Source organism: Ambystoma mexicanum, chromosome 6p, assembly GCF_040938575.1.
Source record: "Ambystoma mexicanum isolate Mex_15411 chromosome 6p, UKY_AmexF1_1, whole genome shotgun sequence".
Lineage (NCBI taxonomy): Eukaryota > Metazoa > Chordata > Amphibia > Caudata > Ambystomatidae > Ambystoma > Ambystoma mexicanum.
The window spans coordinates 113820000-113837554 of NC_090935.1; the positions used below are offsets into that span (position 1 = coordinate 113820000).

A 17555-nucleotide genomic window follows, 5' to 3' on the forward strand; every position below is an offset into this window, starting at 1 on the left:
TTTTAACCACAGTGGTTAATGAGAAATTGATGAATTTAGCGCCAAGCAGCACTTTAAAGGTTGAAAGATGTAAGCATTTTGGGTTTTCAGCAAAGTAATGCTGCCGCTTTCAGTTCACTCTGTTAAATGTTGCAGAGCACACTGGCACAATCCTGCAGTGAGTACTCTGTTCCACCCCATCTGAAATGTGTGTGGCAGGGTGGTGCAGCCATTTTTATGGTTGTTGCAAAAACGCAGTTTAGAGACCAGGAGTCAACGCAGCCATTTTGCTGTTTCTTGCACCACTGTAGCAAAGTGATGTAGCATAGCACAGCTGAGTGGGTCAAAATATCCCACATTAAGCTCATCTTACAGTGCCTTGATGCCTGTGCTGCAGTGCGCTATACAAATCCAAATAGCTTTTTCATGCAAATATAATTTTTCTCAGTGAATGGGAGAAACCTGCATAAAAGGCAAGGCTTTTTTGCCTTGGAAGGCAGAGTCGACCACTGGACGAAGGAATCTGAAGAAGAACTTGGAAGAGACGCCTGCTGCAACTCCTGCACCGTTGGTTTATCTGGTGAAGCCCTGCTGCTGTGCTGAAGATCCAAATTTGCCTTGACTAGAGAAGCCCTGCAAGGACGACTTCTCCCTTTTGAGTTGGTGTGAGCAATCCACTCCAAAGTAAGCCAGTCTGGACATCCTCATGAAGCTGGTTGTATTTCCTCTGCTGCTGCTACCAAAGAGCCAGGGAGAGGAACACCAGATAGTGTGCGTTGCTTTTAAGTCAGACCCGAGCGCTAGGAAGATCCTCCGGACTTCCCTGATGCAGGACTGACCAAGCCTGAGCCACCTCAACAGATTGCTGGAGCCCAGAAGTGAGCAAAGTCTGAAATGGTATCCGAGGACCGCAGTGTTGCTATTTGCTGTCAGATGCAAGGAGCTGAAACAATGAAGGACTGCTGAATTGAAGTTTGCCCATTGCTGCTGCTGACCGTCTCATTGCAGAGCAGGAGTCCCCAGATGCCCTCCCTCTTGTCCCTACGACTGAGGCTCGGGAAGAGGATCTGCAGAGTTGTACAGGAAACAGAATGCAGCTGGAACCATTTCTTCTAACCAGAGTTACTGTAAAGTCTGAGAACTTGCCTCTTATTGTGTGGCCCTTCAAGTGTTCTGTTTTCTACAAACATTTCTGCAAACACTGTGGAAGACTTTTTACCTACCTGCAAAAGATCTTAAGCTCCCCTTGACATTGTGCAATTAACATTGGCTGTCCTGGCTCCCTGAGAGACTCCTCTTTACCTCTGACTTTGTGCTTTGGCCTTTACCCCAGGAAAGGGTTAATTTGCTCTGCTTTGGAAGGTTTTTAAAAGTACTTAACAGTTTAAGAATTGTTTGTTAACCTTTGTTTTATTCCTCTATTCTATCTTTCTCACCAAACTCAGTATTGCTCTAAATGTAGCAGTGATCTATCGATGTCCAGTGTCCTAGTTATTTAAGTCGCCTGAGTGTGTGGGAAGTGTCTGTGTGCCATTCCTCAATGGGTATCATCTGATTTAGAGAAACTGTGTTTTTTGAAGTATATTTAAGTGTTGCATGTCTTGCTCCCTTTCTGAAGAAGGCTTATATAACTGAATGAAATACATTGTTTTATCAAGAAGCCTGAAGTACAAGTGTTTATTTGGATAACTGTATTGTGAAACTCGGTCACAACATTACTGCTCACATTGACCTTTTGAGATAAACCTGGCTGCTCGACCACACTACCAACCTGTGTAGTTCAGAATTCTAACAAAAATTGGGTCCCTATTGCCAGGAGGTCAAGGTTATTGTAGTGCACCCAAAGGGTACTGCATACAATCTTGCCTAACACCAAGTAAGAAAGAAAGGGGATACATTGGTGGGGTGTGCTGCCTCACTATATAAAATGTTAAGAGGGGATACAAATCCATCTTTAATACTTGGGAACCGTAGTTCACCCAAGAACATGAAAGGGAAATTAACAGGGGAGCCCATATGGGGAACCCAGCCTAAGCCCAAAAGTTGTAGGAAAATAGAACTTCAACCATACACTATGGAGAGACATAAAAAGGTCACCCATAAAAAGAGTAAAAGACTAAAGATTCCCTTTCACATAGGGAAAAGGTAAAAAGTTACCTAGTCAAAGCCAAATGTTCTGGGGTTGTCACGGGTCAGGCAGATTTATCATTGATATGAAATTCCTACCTAAAGTCTCCCTGCCATTCAGGCTTGAGCCAGATCTCCTTAATTTCCAGAAGCTTCTCAAGGACCTCCTTTTCTGTTTTTCCTTCTCTCTCCCTTGCTAATTTCCCCCTCGGCTGCATTCCTGCACTTGCCCTCCTGCCTCCCTCACCCTGTACTAGCAAGGCGAGGCCGCAACGCTGCACTTCTTGATACTACACTTGCACAATCCAAATGACACCCTTTTCCCTTGTGGCGCCTTTTAACACCATTTGCTGCGTAGGTGCATTATAAATATCCCATAAATACATTTTTTTTTAAAAACTAGGATATGGCCGAACTACTGTACCTAGCCAGTATGCCCAGGTAAAAAATAAAAATGGCAAAATTGACTGGGATGCTCGGCACAAATCTTCAGCAGGTTGGCAGACTTGGTTCCTCCAGGTTACCGTAACCAGCAAAAGTTTTGGGGGGCAGGGCAGAGACTAAATACCCCTGGGAAAGGGGATTCGGCCATGGTTGGCCATCCAATCACTAAGGGTCTGGGTCGTCACTGGGACTGGCACTCGGCCAAAGCATCCCCCGCAGGAAGTGATGGGTTAGTCCAGGTACCGATGATGGCCTAAACCAGTTAGGATCAGTATAGAAGCTGCCAATTTGAGCTCACGAGTCCATGTAGTCAGAATCGCCCTCTTGAGTCTACATTGTGGTCACCTTCAAAGGAAATCCTTAGAAAGCAAAATGGCAAGTCACAGGATTTAAACCAAACAAAAAAACAAAATCTGGTATCCCAATGGCTATGAAAAAGGTGCATTGGGCTACCAATGCAGTAAAATGTCTTGCACCCTTGGTTAAGTTAAATTAAAGCTTTGCTACCACCAACCTATTCCCTAAAACAAATTCAGTGTGGTAAAGAAATGGGGTGCCTGATCGGGGATGCGGTGGGGGCTCAGTTTTGGAGCGAAGACAAGTTGAGGGGCCACAAAAAGTGGCCATAGAATACCAAAAAATGGGAATTCTGGCTTAAGAGCACCTATAAAGTAATTGTATGATTTTACTATGGAACGTCAATACCTGCACATAGATCGTCCGTTTTCTTTACCCAGTGGCAGTGCTTTCCTCCATGCCTGGTCATCTAAAGCATATGGATGATGGTCTGCTAGAAAAGGGAGTTTGACCTTTAACCATGATTCCCTACCAACAGTCTTTCCTTTTGGATTATTGTTTATCCTACCCCCTACCTTCCATCCATGTGGAGCAGGTGTACATAGACCTTTTGAACGATTTACTGTTTACATGTTTTTGTTTATTCATGTAGCATTATAATGATTTTGTTGCAGTATGACAATCGGATTTCTTTTTACAGGATGAGGAGGAGTCCCTGAACGAAGTGGGTTATGATGATATTGGCGGCTGCCGGAAGCAGCTGGCTCAGATAAAGGAGATGGTGGAACTTCCACTCAGGCATCCGGCCCTTTTTAAGGCCATTGGTGTGAAGGTAAAATTAATCTTGTGGTTTGATTGAATTTAGTAGCTATGCACTTATCATCCCAATTGGTACTTGAGCACTATTGCCCTTATAATAATCCAAGTCATTCTCTTGATTTAAACATCAAAGTTGTCCTCTCTCAAATATGAACCCTGCGCTAGTGAATTTGCAATTTCTCCAGTAGGCTAGTGACTAAGCCTTTAGGAAGCAAAAATTATCAGCACATTGACATTTGAAATTGTAACTGTAATAAGGCTTGAAAAGGTAAATTTACTAGGTTTTTTTCAATCTGGTTAAATTTTTACATTATGTTTACCCGCTTTTGCCCTGTGCCTCCTCTTTTGGGGATAATCATTTTTTAGTCTTAAAATATTCCCTAAAGCTTTGGTTTTCTGATGGTGTTCTAGTCCTCTGTAGGCAGGTGTCTCGTAACATTGCCGAAGGGCGAGGTAGACTACTTTTTAAAATATTCTTTTTCTCTCAGCCTCCACGTGGTATCCTGCTTTATGGGCCCCCTGGTACTGGCAAAACCCTTATAGCCCGGGCAGTTGCAAATGAAACTGGGGCATTTTTCTTCCTGATCAATGGTAAGTAATAAATAAATATGCATTTTTTTTCAGGATTGATTGATACTGTAGATAATTTAACTTCTTTGCTTCTAAATTAAGTCAAGAAATTCACAATACCTTATCTGAAGTGCTATGTTTTGTATTTCCATCCATTTAACACTTACCATTCATTATTTTGCCTGTAGTGCAGGAGAGCTTCTAAAAAACACCTGGGTAAGTATCACATGGGCTCTTCTATAGTTTCCCACGATTGGAATATCGTCTTGGTCCTCGTAAAATCAACTCAAAGACTCTCGTAGTCGAATAGTTTGTATGAAGGCAGAGCACATGAACATTCTGGGATGTTAAAAGTTTGCTTGACATTTACAGTAAATGTCAAATAGGTTTACCTTTGCATGGCTGACATCTGGGGGTGGCAGCAGTGCACCAAACATGAAGTGGGCTTATGGTGGCTTTTGGAGAGATTGATCAGTTTTAGACTCCCCCAGCACCTATTGCTGGACTTCTGGACCTTTTTCTTCTCCTGAATGAGGGGAGGCTAAGCTCCCCCCCAGCTCCCATTCATTCTTATATGCTAGAACCATGGGAACTCTATTCTTTGTTCTACCCTATTTTATGGAGTCTTGCTTTCCTTCATATTTCTTAAAGGCATCTGTGTTTTACTTTTGAAGCACACAGCACCTTATCTACAGTGTTGCTGAGGACCCTTTGAGTTCTTTTTATATTCTTGCATTGTCCCTAAGAACTACTGTTAAGCAAAGAGGGATACTTTGTACCATTGCACAAGCATACTTCTGAGAGATTAGCACACCGTATCTTTGTGTTTTTGTCTTAACCATTTTTTTTTTTTTTAAACAAACACAAATGGACGGGTGTTCACTATTTCGTTAGAATCCTGTAAATATGCATGAATTCAATAGCCTTCCTGGGCCCCTACCCCCTCCCAGAGCTGTTTTATCTCGCACAATTCTCCACACCTTTATCATATGATGTGAACTGCATTTGGCCCGCTAATGCCCTAATCCTATCTACAACTGAGCTAAACATTGCCTGTGTCAGCTCATTCCAGGCTTCAATCCCCATGCTGCTCATGGGGCCCTCTCTGGACGCGCTGTGCCATACCGCAGTCTCGGCTAATGACCATTGCATCAAGTCTGTCCACCAATCCTCAATTCTGGGTCCCTCAGCGGACTTCCAGGCCATTGTAATTCTGCGCTTGGCTAGTACGCAGATGAAGTCCTTCATTCTGGAGAGGTGAATAGCATCTTTTCCGCCCCTCGGAAACCATCCCAGTGTTGGGCAAGAGTGTATGCAGTAATCCTGTGGGAGACTACACCAGTCTTGTCCTCTTGGCAATAGGTAAACCAACCTTTGGTATAGGCCTGTACTACACAAGTTGGTAGTGTGACTCAGCAGCCAGGCTTATCTCAAGAGGGGTCAATGTGAGCTGTAGAGTTGCAACATAGTTTCACAGTGACAAGTATTAAAATACCACTTATACTCGAGCCTTCTTGATTAAATAATCGGGGATCAATTGGCAACAATAAAAATACATATCAAAATACACTCCTTCACTTTGATTGTTAGGGAGAATTCTCATAAATGTGCTAAGTCCCTTCACCTTAGAGACCCCCAGCAACTTTGCTGGATTTTGAGAACTTGATTTCTTTTACCTGGAGAGAGTGTGAGCCTTTTTTTCCCACTGATGTATTTTGATATTTGTTTTACTCTTTTATTCTTTGATTATGGAGTTTTAAGATAACTCCATAGGTATCTTCATGTGTTACACAGCACCCTCAGTGCAATGACACAGGGATGTCTTTTAGACTTCCCACAGGTTCAAATACCTTCTCTGGGATGAACTACTGTTTTCCAGAGAATGTAAAGTGAAATTGACTTTACTAGTCTTTCCAGATTCCTAGACCCAGCACACACCATCTTACAGTGGAGTACTGGAGGGGTTACATTGAAGATTCCAGTAGGCCATTGGGCCTACACCGCACGCCGAACCATGTTGGAGGAGAAGGACGAGGTTCTCTCGTCAAGCTCTGCTCCAGTTGTAGCTTAAGGAACGTGTTTGTGGAGGACACAACAGTGCCTCTGTCTCCATCCAGACCACAGCGAGGCAAATTGCGAGATTTGCATGGGATTCACCAAGTGCTCAATAAAAAATCGGCACAGCAGATTGGCGTCGTGGCTCAACGCCAAGGCCTCTACCCTGGGTGGCATATAGGGGCATGCCTCACTGAGGACCGGCTGGTCCGAGGAGCGGGCTCGTAAGTCCTTTGAGGTCGCCCCATCCGTGGGGGTCCAAGACAATGCCAAGCAACCCTCCCCCCGCACTCCCCCGGGCATGAGGACTCTGGGGTTACCGCTGGCAAAGAGGAAGAGGCACCCCATGCCGCCTCATCAACCGCCTCACATTCCCTCCCTCCTCCTAGGGGGACGGATACAGCGACAATGGAGAGCATCTCCGCCTGACGAAGTGGATTCATTCCACTCCATTGTTGCCCAATCTGATGCCAGAAACGACCAAAACGGAAGGGTTCTTGTAACAGCGCCGAGAAGCTAAAAGGAAGACCATTCTTGCAGTGTCTCTCTGGATGACGTTGGGGATGTCTGATGAAGAATCCCCCCTCCGCCCTTGTGAAAAGAGACCGTTTGGAGAAGTACTGGATGTCAGAGTCCGCACCCAAGTGACTGTGATCGCAGCCTTTCCCAGACTCTGTCTTGGTGGCTGCGAGGAAGAAGTCATCAAATCCATCAACTTCGGCCTACGTTCACCCAGACAGCTAGGGGAAGCAGATTTTTACTGCACGTTCAAGTGTTGGGAGTCCTTGTGTTTCACTCTTAGAGCTTTGTGTTTTTCGTGCTTTTTTTTTTTTCCCCAGGAAAATCCTAGTTTTGTTCGAGCCCATGTGCTCGATCGTTTTCTTCATCCAACTAACAGTGATCCGTTTTTCTGCATTTTTCATCACCCCTTGTTAGGGAGAATTCTCATAAATGTGCTAATTCCCTTCACCTTAGAGAAGCTCAGCAACTTTGCTGGATTTTGACTTGATTTTTTTCCTGGATAGAGGGAGCCTTTTTTTCCCCACTCATGTTTGTTTATGCACTTATTATGCGCACCAGACCCATAAGTAATGGGGCGCAGCAGTTATGACAACACAAAATACAAATATATACAAATATGATATAGAGGCTTATCTAGTGACATTATACAAAGTGCAAATGTGGCAGTTTATATAGTTGCAACAATGTACAAATATACAGATCAGAGTGTTATATTCCGTAGAGCCCTTAGACTCAGTTAGAATAGCAAGCACGTGAGTTTCAAGTAGTAGCGCAGGGTTAGATAAGGATAGTGTCCTGTAGAGTAAGAGTAGGTGACTCCAGCTGCAGACACAGCCTAAAAGGAAGGAAGCTAAGGGTCAGTCGAGATGTGTTTTTATAACATTTTTTCTGAAGTGTAGGTAAGGTTGGTCAGTTCTCAGGTCTTGTGGCAGTAAATTCCATGTTATAGCCACCTTTACAGGGAAGCGGTTGCCACCAATAGTGGTAAGCCTTTATCTGGGTATAGACAGGCAGTTAACATTGCCAGCTCTAGTTGGTCTAGGAGAGATTCTTCTCTGAAATTTGTCTGAAAGGTAGCTGGGGGCAGCGTTATTGAGAGCTTTGAGGCAGTGACAGCGTCTTTAGCTGTATTTTATTGCTAGTAGACAGCCATTTATGTTGGCGTCTGAGGGAGGAGATATGATTTCTTTTGTTTGTGCCTAGGGCTGCTCTTAAGGCATTATTTTGTAATGTTTGGAGTTTCCGTATGGTAGTTTTATTGGCACCACTATATAGGGCATTACAATAATCAATTCTGGAGAGTATTAGGGCTATGGCCAGGATGAAGCAGCTAACATCAGAAAGGAATAGTTTACCAGCTCTTAGCAGCTTACAATTGTAGGCCGTAGCGGAGGTCAGGGATTTTATCTGTTTATCGAAGGACAATGTAGAGTCCAGGTAGAAACCAAGGGTTTTTACCTCGTTGGAGACTTTGATAGTATTCCCGATGATATTGAATGAAACACTCCTGGACTAGTTTTTTAATGTCGGCCTGCGAGCCCAGAATTAACAACTCAGTCTTATCATCGTTCAAGCAGAGACCATGAATGGCCATCCATGCTTGGATGATGATATACCTTATTCACCAACTCCGTGTCCTTGCTATGATCCCCAGAAAGCAGGAGGAGAATCTGAGTATCATCTGCGTAGTATCTCGTATTTTGATGTGCATTTTACTGACAACTCCATAGGCATCCTCTTCATGTGTCACACTGCACCCTCAGTGCAGTGGCACAGGGAAGCCTTTCGGGCTTTCCCAAGATTTAAGTAACTTCTCTGGGATAAACTACTGTTTCCCAGAGTAAGTAAAGGGAAATTGACTTTACTAGTCTTTTAAATTCCTAGACCCAATACACCGTATCTTACAATAGTGTGCTGGAGGGGTTACCTAGTATCCCCTATGTCTAGAAACTCATGTAGCAGTCAAATGCTACCCTTTCCTCTCGAAATGGCTGGTGGCAGTGGTTTTATAACGAACTACCATGATTTTTCCCGACCGCAAACACCAGTAGCGCTAAATCGCAGAAGCCATGTTTTTCATGATGGCGTCTGAGCCTCCTTTGTTTAAACGGGTCCCAGTCTTCTTTTTTCGCCATTTCTTTTTGGAAAGGTCCTTCTAGATTTTGTCTCTGCGCGCCAAACCAGGTTTGGCCGCTTTGTTCCTACGCCTTTGGCGGGCTTCAGGACTGAAGACCGCCTCTGGTGCTAGAGTGTGGGATGGGCAGGAAGTGAGGGAGGTGCCCGAAACTCCCTGTGTTTAGTCTCCTAGGAAACCCAAATGCACTGTGGTGATTGGCTGGCTGACTGTCCGCCAAGGACAGCCACCCTGGCTTGGAAGGCAAAGTCGACCACTGGAACGAAAGAACCAAAGATGAGCTGAAGAGGACGGCTGCTGCAACTCCTGGACCGTTGGTTTGCCTGGTGAAAACCTGCTGCAGGCCCGAATCGCTAAGTTCATCTCGACAGAGAATCCCTTCAAGGACGACTTCTTCCTTTTGAGTTGATGGGACCAATCAACTCGTAAGCCACCTGGACACCATTCTCTGAGCTGGTTGTATTTTCCTCAGAGTGCTGCAGGAAACTGGATAGCCAGGGAGAAGGACACCAGTTTGTGTGCTTGAAGACAGCTACCGGAATCGAAGAATTGCCAGTTTGCCAGCTTTGTGACCAGTCCCTGTGCAGTGCAGGAGTCCCCCGATGTCCTCCCTCTTGTCCCCACGACTGAGGCTCAGGAACAGCAAGATCTGCAGGAACCTCCAGGAACAGAAGTCTTCAGCTGCATCTTTTTCTTGAATATAACGTACTGTGAAAACCCGACCGAGAGAACTTGCATCTCACTGCGAAAGTGCGTGAAACACTGGCAACTTGCAGGCCTTGTCAGCTTGTGACCCAACATATGAATCTTTCTTCTATGAACTAATTCTGAGAACCGTGGCAAAGACCTTTCTGTTTAAATACCAGAACTGTTTTTACTTATACAAGACTCTAACCCATTGACTTTGGCCTACCTATTGCATTGGAACAGCTCCTCTGGTGAACTCAAAACTATTTGCGCTGTTTAAGAGTAACTTTACTATTTGTTTTATTAACTTTACTATTCGTTTTATTAACCTATGCCATTTTGCTCTTCCTTCAAAGTAGTTTAAATGACTCAGAACCTGATAGTGTGAAGTACTGTAATATATTTTTGTGTGATATTGATTGCCTCCTTTTAGTGAATGTTTTCTAACTGACTTTGTAATAAATTGTGTTTTACCAAGAAACCTTGAGTGTAAGTGTCTATTTGAATACTTGTAACTGTAGAACTCTGATTAACCTCATTACAAGCTCACATTCCCTCTTGAGATAAGCCTGGCTACTCTGCTCCCTACCAAAAACTGTGTGCTACTGACTTATACCAAAGGTTATACTGCATGCAAACTTTGCCTAACACCCCTCAAGGGCGGAATCATTGAGTGTTCATTCTTGGAAGTTTCCAGAAGGCCATCGGGCCTACACTGCATGCCGGACCATGTTGGAGGAGAAGGAGCGAGGCTCCCTCTTCAAGCTCTGCTCCAGCTGCAGCTTGACGAATGCGTCTGTCGAGGACAAACACTCCCAATGCCTCTATTGTTTCCATCCCGGCCACAGGGAAGCGGATTGTGAAATATGCCTTGGATTCTCCAAGCGCACAGTCAAGCATCGTCACAGCAGGTTGGCGGCGTAGTTCAATGCCAAGGGCTCTAAACTGTGTGGCAAACCGGGGCATGCCTCACCCAGGACCGGCCGGTCCGAGGAGCGGGCTTCTAAGTCCTTTGAGGGTGCTCCATCCGTGCGGGCTCATGGGAAGGCCAAGCACTGGAAGTCTGATTCCATCTGGTTCGCCGCGCAAGCAGGTCTCGTGACGAGCAGGGTGCGCTCACCTTCACTGACTGCCTCTATCTTCAGTCATCATCCAGCTCCTCCTCGAAGAGGAAATGGGCTAACCCAGAGAAGCTGCGGGAGAAGCCGGAAAAGACCAAGGTGTAGGGAAAGGTGTCCGACCTACCCCTGAAGGCACAGGTGGTACTGGCGAAGTCATCCTCAAAGATCGTGCTGGGGGCGGCTGCCCTCTTGAAGGCGAAAGGGGCTGACCCGGTCCAGTGGGCCCCGGCGGCAACCAGTGGCCCTTCCCAGGAGGCTGGGCCCAGCAAACCTCCCAGGGATGTCATTGGACAGAGTTTCAACTCTCCACACCCTGGTGTTGAAGATCTGGAAGCAGATGCCGACGGCACCACCGGCACCTCATCAACCACCGCACATGCTACCTTGCCTCCCCAGCTCTCAAGCTTTTTCTGTGATTGTTCGCTTTTTGGAAGCGTTTACTCCATGTTGTGGTCAATCGATAATCCTTCCCATTAACGGGGACCCGTTTTTCAGATTCTTTAACGCCCCTCATGGGCGGATTTCATAGAGTTTCTATGTGGAGCCTTCCAGAAGATTCTTCAGGCCTACTCCGCGTGGATCATGATGAACGAGAAGGATTCCCCTTTCCTTGTCAAGCTATACTCTGACTGCAGTTTGCGCAATGTGTACATGGACGGCAAACATTACCAGTGCCTGTACTGCCTGTAAGCAACGCATAAGGGGAAGGATTGTGCGTTTTGATCTCTCGAAACGCACGTTGAAGGATCAGTGTAAGCGGTTGGATGAGTGGCTGCTGGCCAAGGCCTCTGCAACGGGTGGTTCCCAATTGGCATTCTCTCGACCCTTCATACTCTGTATCCGTGGTACAGAAGAGGATGCTGGCGACCCCGCCACCCGCACCTCCCGGAACGCTTGCCACCTTGTGTACATTGGAGGAACCACCTGCCAATAAGTGGAAGAGGCACCGATCCCTCCTTGCCACCCTGCACCTCGCTCAGGGTAGACATTCGTACATGGCGACGACGGGCACAGATGACTATGATGTAGGGATGGGTCCGCCCAGATCCTTCTGGACGAGATGGGAACGTTCCACGCTATGCTCTCCAGAGCTTCTGAGCTTTTCCAGCTCAGACCGGAGGAGAAGGATGACTTCTTATACCATTTGCCGCAAGGCGAAGAGGAAGACATCCTTTCAGGCCTGCTCCTGGATGACATTGGGATGAAGGACTGACTCTCATGAAGAACCCTTCTACAGCTCAAGCAAAGCGACCGGCTGGTGAAGAAGTACAGGGTGCTGGACTCTGCATCCATGTGCTTGCAGGCCCAACTGTCTCCGTACTCGGTCTCCGCAGCGGCCAAGAAGAAATCGTCAAGCTTGACGTCTTCTGCAACGTCCACCCCTTCTCATAACGAGGGCAGGAAGTTTGATGCGATGGGTAGGAAAGTTATCTACTCGAGGCCACCAACTTTCGACAGGAGCTACATACAAGGTTTTTGGATATGCCCTTTGACGGGGACCATCTTTCCAGGAAAGCTGTGGATGAGTCCCTACAGGCGGACACAGACTGCACGTGCCCTGGGCACGCTACAATAGTGACGGCCATCCTTTCGGTCCTCAGGAGGCAAGACTAGCCGATCTTCAAGCGGTTTTGGCGGGGGCCTCCTCCTCTTACTGCCAACCCTCCTGCTCCTAAGCCCAAGAAACCAACAGGGGCCGCTCCAAGGCCTTCGGAGTAGGACGCAGGCATAGTAGACTGCAAGGCGGCACGTCAACTTCTAAACAAGAATGAACCGGCCAGGACGTCGGGTCGCTCCCCGGTGAGAGGCCGGCTGGCGAACTTCATCAGCGTGTGGAAGACCATCTCCACCGACCATTGGGTGGTGGACGCTCTCGCCCAGGGACAAGAGTTCCAAGTGGCCCTGAATACCACTGGTTGCCCGGCAGGAGAACCACAACTTTCAGCTGCTGCTGGAGGTTCTGGCCATGTTGAAGAAAGGGGCAATGGAGCTAGTTCCAAGCGGCTCCGGAGTGTACTGAAGGTACTACCTCGTACGAAAGAGTGGGGGCTGGAGACCCATTCTCGACCCGTAGCGACTAAACAAATACATGAAGTCCGAGAAGTTCCGAATGGTAACTCTTCAACACGTGCTCGGACAGCTTGAAGAGGGAAACTTCCTGTCGTTATCCAGGCCCTCTCCTGTAAACCTCTGTACTTAACTTTTCACGATACGAGGGTAGTGTTGCGGACGCACCCCTCCTTCATGCCCAAGGTGCCGTCAGACTTTCATCTAAACAAGCCCTTGGTGTTACCTGTTTTCTTCCCGACGCCTTCATCGCCAGCTGAGAGGACTTTGCACTCGCTAGATGTGGCTAGAGCGCTGAAGTTCTATGTGGACCGCACAGTTTTTGGAAGACCTCACAACTGTTTGAACTTTGGCCCTGTGAATCAAGGGAAGACCCTCTCCCAGGCTTCCATTTCCGGATGGCTTTCTGGCTGCATCATAAATTGTCACTGGTTGGTCAACCGACCACTGCCTGTCTGAGAGCCCATTCGACCAGAGCGATCGTTCCTACTACGGTTTCCTGCCTGGTGTGCCCCTGCTTGACATCTGCAGGGCTGCTACGTGGAGGTCGACGCACACCTTCGGGAAGTTCTACTGCATCAACAGTGATTCCTGGGAGGAGTCCAGAGTCGGCCAGGCAGTGCTGCGCAACCTTTCCGCTTGAAGGTGAACCTGGTGACGAGGTAAGAGATGCTTAATGTTGAAATGCCTAATGTTGAGCCTCGCCACTTCCGTGGTTGTGCATGTGTGTACTGCTATGTATTCTTCATGAGCATGTGAATCCATGCCAGACCCCATGCTGGAGAAGGTACAAGTTACTTACCTGTAACTGTTATTCTCCAGCATGGGTCTGGCATGGATTCACATGCGAACCCTACCGCCTGCCACTCTGCGGCTCCTCTCTTGGTCCTACTGCCACTTAACATGCTACCAAATCTGAAGATGGCTGCCAGAGGGGCTTAGGTAGAGGGCAGTCACTGGCTGGGGGCAGTATGACCCAGAGGCCAGTGATTGGTTGTTGGGAGAAAGACAGTTCAGAAGTGACTGATTTTTTTTTTTCTTTTTTTTCTTTACCGAGGATTCCCAGCCTGACTGGGAATATTCATGTGAATCCATGCCAGACCCATGCTGGAGAACAACAGTTTCAGATAAGTAACTTGTTCGCTCTTATAAGGAGCCTTTAGAAGGGAGCAATTAGCAACAATAAAAATACACTTCAAAGTACAATCCTTCAGTTCAATAAAGTAGATACCCTTTTGGGATGGAACATTTGGGATATTTGTACACCCTGAGGTGACTTCAATAGCTAGAACACTTGCGGACATTTATGTATCACTTTTCATACTTCAGTATTCATACTTGATAATACTGAAGTTGTAGCGAAAAGGAAACGGTTAGGGAAGGAAACAATGGCTATGTTTCTCCAACAGCTAAGCACATTTGAATTCCCCCTCCCCCCACCGCCTCCAAACCCCCCCGAATCAATGTAAATTAACTCTTTCCCAGCTATACAGTTAAGGTATACATGACTTTTTGGAGTGATAGTTAAACAAAAAGTCAGAGGTTTGGCAGGGAGCCAGGACTGCCACTGTTATTTGAGTAAAGTCCAGGGCAGCTGAGGCACTTCTTGAAGGTAAGTAAATGTATTGCACAATGTTTAAGGAGTTTTTAAAAAAAGAAATGCCTGTTGGGCCACAAACTGGGAAGCTTGTGATGGGCAAAGCTGCAAGCAACTCTGCAAAAGGCAGCCCGTGCAGGTCTCAACTGAGAGCAAGCAAGCTACACAACAAGAGGTATGTACCCCTTAGTTCACAGTACTTTCTGAAGAAATTGTTCCAGGTGGCTTCTGTTCCTGTTTTAGTAAGGCAGATCCTGTTGTTCCTGGACCTCGGTTGTGGGGATAAGAGGGAGGATGTCTGGGTGCACCTGCACTATGATTCGAAGGTCGGCAGCAGCAATTGGCAAAGTTCAGATCGGTGGCACTCCATGATTTAAGCTTCTCGCTAATAGCACTACTGCGGTTCTGGGACACGTTGTGGACTTTCCTTGCTTCTGGGGGTCCAGCACTCTGTTGTGGCTCGAAGCTTGGTCAGCCATGCTTCGAGGGAGTCTGCAGGATCTTCCTGGAGCTCGGGTCTGGCTTAAAAATGATGCACTCTATTCTGGTGTTCCTGTCCCCCTGGCGTTCTGTTCCTGCAGCAGCAATCGAAGTACAGCCTGCAGAGAGAGGGGTTTCAGTCAAGTTCGTCTTGGGGTCGATTGGTCTCACCAACCAAAGGGGAGAAGTTGTCCTTTGCAGGGCTTCTCTAATTGAAGCGAATTTGGAGCTGCAGCAGGGCTTAACCGGGCAAACCAACAGTCCAGGAGCTGCAGCAAGCTTCTCAACTAAGTTCTTCTTAGATTCCTTCGTCCATTAGTCGACTCGGCCTTCCTTGCAAAAGACCTTGACTTTTAATGCAGTCCCTCCAATTCATTTGCAGCCTAGCTGTCACTCGCACAGCCGGCCAATCACCTTTTGGGTGCATTCCTGTAACCAAGGAGACTAAGCACAGGGAGTTTTCGGGCAACTCCCTGGTTTCCTCCCCTGCCAGACTCTGGTGCCAGAGGCGGGCTTCAGCAGTGAACCCCCACCAAAGACCTAACGAACAAAGGCACCAAACCTGGTTTGGCATGCAGTCAATCGCAAGAATGACCTTTACAACAAGAAATGCCGAAAAATGCTGGGTCCATTTTGACAAAATGGGAACCCATGGGTGCTATACTGCAGCTGTGAACGCAGCCGGCAGTAAAAACACACAATTGTAGGAAAAAGTAAACCACTGCCACCAGCCATTAATTGTAGAAAGGGTAACATAAACATGTTATGAGAAAGTAGACAAAGGGGATACTAGGTAACCCCTCCAGCACTCTGTGGAAGATAGTGTGCTGGGTCTACAAAGTTACAAAAGGTAAGTAAGGTCAATTTCACTTTCAGTAGTTTAACCATGAGAAGGTATTTAAAACTTGGGGAAATCTAAAGGACTTCCCTGTGCCACTGCGCTGTAGGTGCTGTGTATCGCAATGTAAAAAGATGACGCCTATGGAGTTTCAGACTCCAAAACCAAAAGAAACTGTTTAAAACAAAGACAAATGCATGAGAGTGGGGAAAAAGGTCTCTTCAGGATAAAAATGAAAGTCCAGCAAAAGAGCTGGGGGGGGTCTCTCGGGTAGAAGGGAATTAGCACATTTCTGAGAATTCTCCCCAACAACGTTCATTGGTGTAAGCACCCTATGCTGCTCTTCAGAAGTTGAGAAAGGCTCTCTGGTGTCGGAATCTGACTTCAAAGATACTGTGCTGGTTAAGTACTTCAGAATATCAAAGGCTGTAGGGACAAAACATCTCTGCATACTGTATACCAGCGATTTAAGTTCAGGCACTGCACTGATTTGACATCTAAACTCATGTGAAAAATAGATGTTTGCCTTGGCATGGAAGAGCGTACGTATCCTGCTGATTAAATCGCCAGTGGCTGCTCAGTTTCCATTGCTGACATTTTAGATGGTATGTTAAAAAGAAAAGGTTAATAAAACTGCTTGTTTTGGAGGCATCAGTACAAACTGCTGAGTAAATTGAATGTGAACTTTTTTGCTTTGTTTTCCAGGCCCTGAGATCATGAGCAAACTGGCTGGTGAATCTGAGAGCAACCTGCGAAAGGCCTTTGAAGAGGCAGAAAAAAATGCTCCTGCTATCATTTTTATTGATGAACTTGATGCCATTGCGCCAAAGCGAGAGAAGGTTCGTATACCTCCCAAATATACAGTGGTTGTCTTATGAACAAACTCTATATACCGATGACAAGCTATACCCACAACAAGCTATACCCACCCTACTCTTGACAGATCTACATTGAATCATTCACTGTGAATAGCATTTTCATTGATTTTTCTCATCAAATTTTAACACATTAAATCAAAATAAAATGTGGTAGGAGTATTGGGAGAGTTTTTCTGAGGTCCAACTAAGGGCTTAGTAAAACCATTCAACTGAGGCAGTACAAGACTACACTCTTAGTATAAGACTGTACGCCCTGAGTTCAGAGTAGCGTAGAGCAAGCAGCCAAGCTTATCTTAGGAGGGAGAGAGGGCTGTAGAATCAGTACTATGAAATTGTAATACAAATGGTCCAAAGAAACGCTATTGTAAAAATAAATGCTTTATTTAAATATAAATCGGCCCAAATAACTCTTGGGAGAAATATCACAGATCATATAAACACATAATAGAAAAACACAACACTATGCATGAAGGTACAGACCAAAGCATATAACCTTATTTGGAATACATAACGGGAGTTCTAGGGGAAGCCAAACCAATAGGTACTTTTTAGATTACTTTCAATAATATAAGGGTAGTAGACCCTAGAAGTTGTACCAGGACAATCGGCAAGAAATAACTTAGTAACCCAACTGGACAATATACTTTTTGTGAATAGTGGAACACTACATATAACTCTGATTCAGGTTAAGTTATTCTAGGGGAGTTAGACCTTGGGGTGTAATATTCAGTTAGTTGATTTTCAGTTCAGACTATGGGAAGCAATAACTAACTTATTTTAGGATAACACAGTTTCAGTCAAGGTAAGTAGAACCTCTGCACTTTTTACAGGGGCTATCAGCAAATTAAAGGCAGTCATCTCCTCTGGCAGACATCTTCAGATGTTTACCGCACTCTTCAGTGTTGGGAGTCCTCGAGTTTTCTCTGCGAGCTACTTTTAA

At 46.0% G+C, this 17555-nt stretch overlaps 1 protein-coding gene across 1 annotated transcript in view; it reads left to right on the top strand.

Annotated features, from left to right (window-relative positions):
• VCP (valosin containing protein) overlaps positions 1 to 17555 on the top strand; it is a 274541-nt gene that overhangs the window by 74712 nt on the left and 182274 nt on the right. The window contains exons 6-8 of the mRNA XM_069626812.1: positions 3548 to 3679; positions 4155 to 4257; positions 16443 to 16576. Coding sequence (XP_069482913.1) covers positions 3548 to 3679; positions 4155 to 4257; positions 16443 to 16576 — 369 coding nt within the window. The remainder of the gene's footprint in view (positions 1 to 3547; positions 3680 to 4154; positions 4258 to 16442; positions 16577 to 17555) is intronic.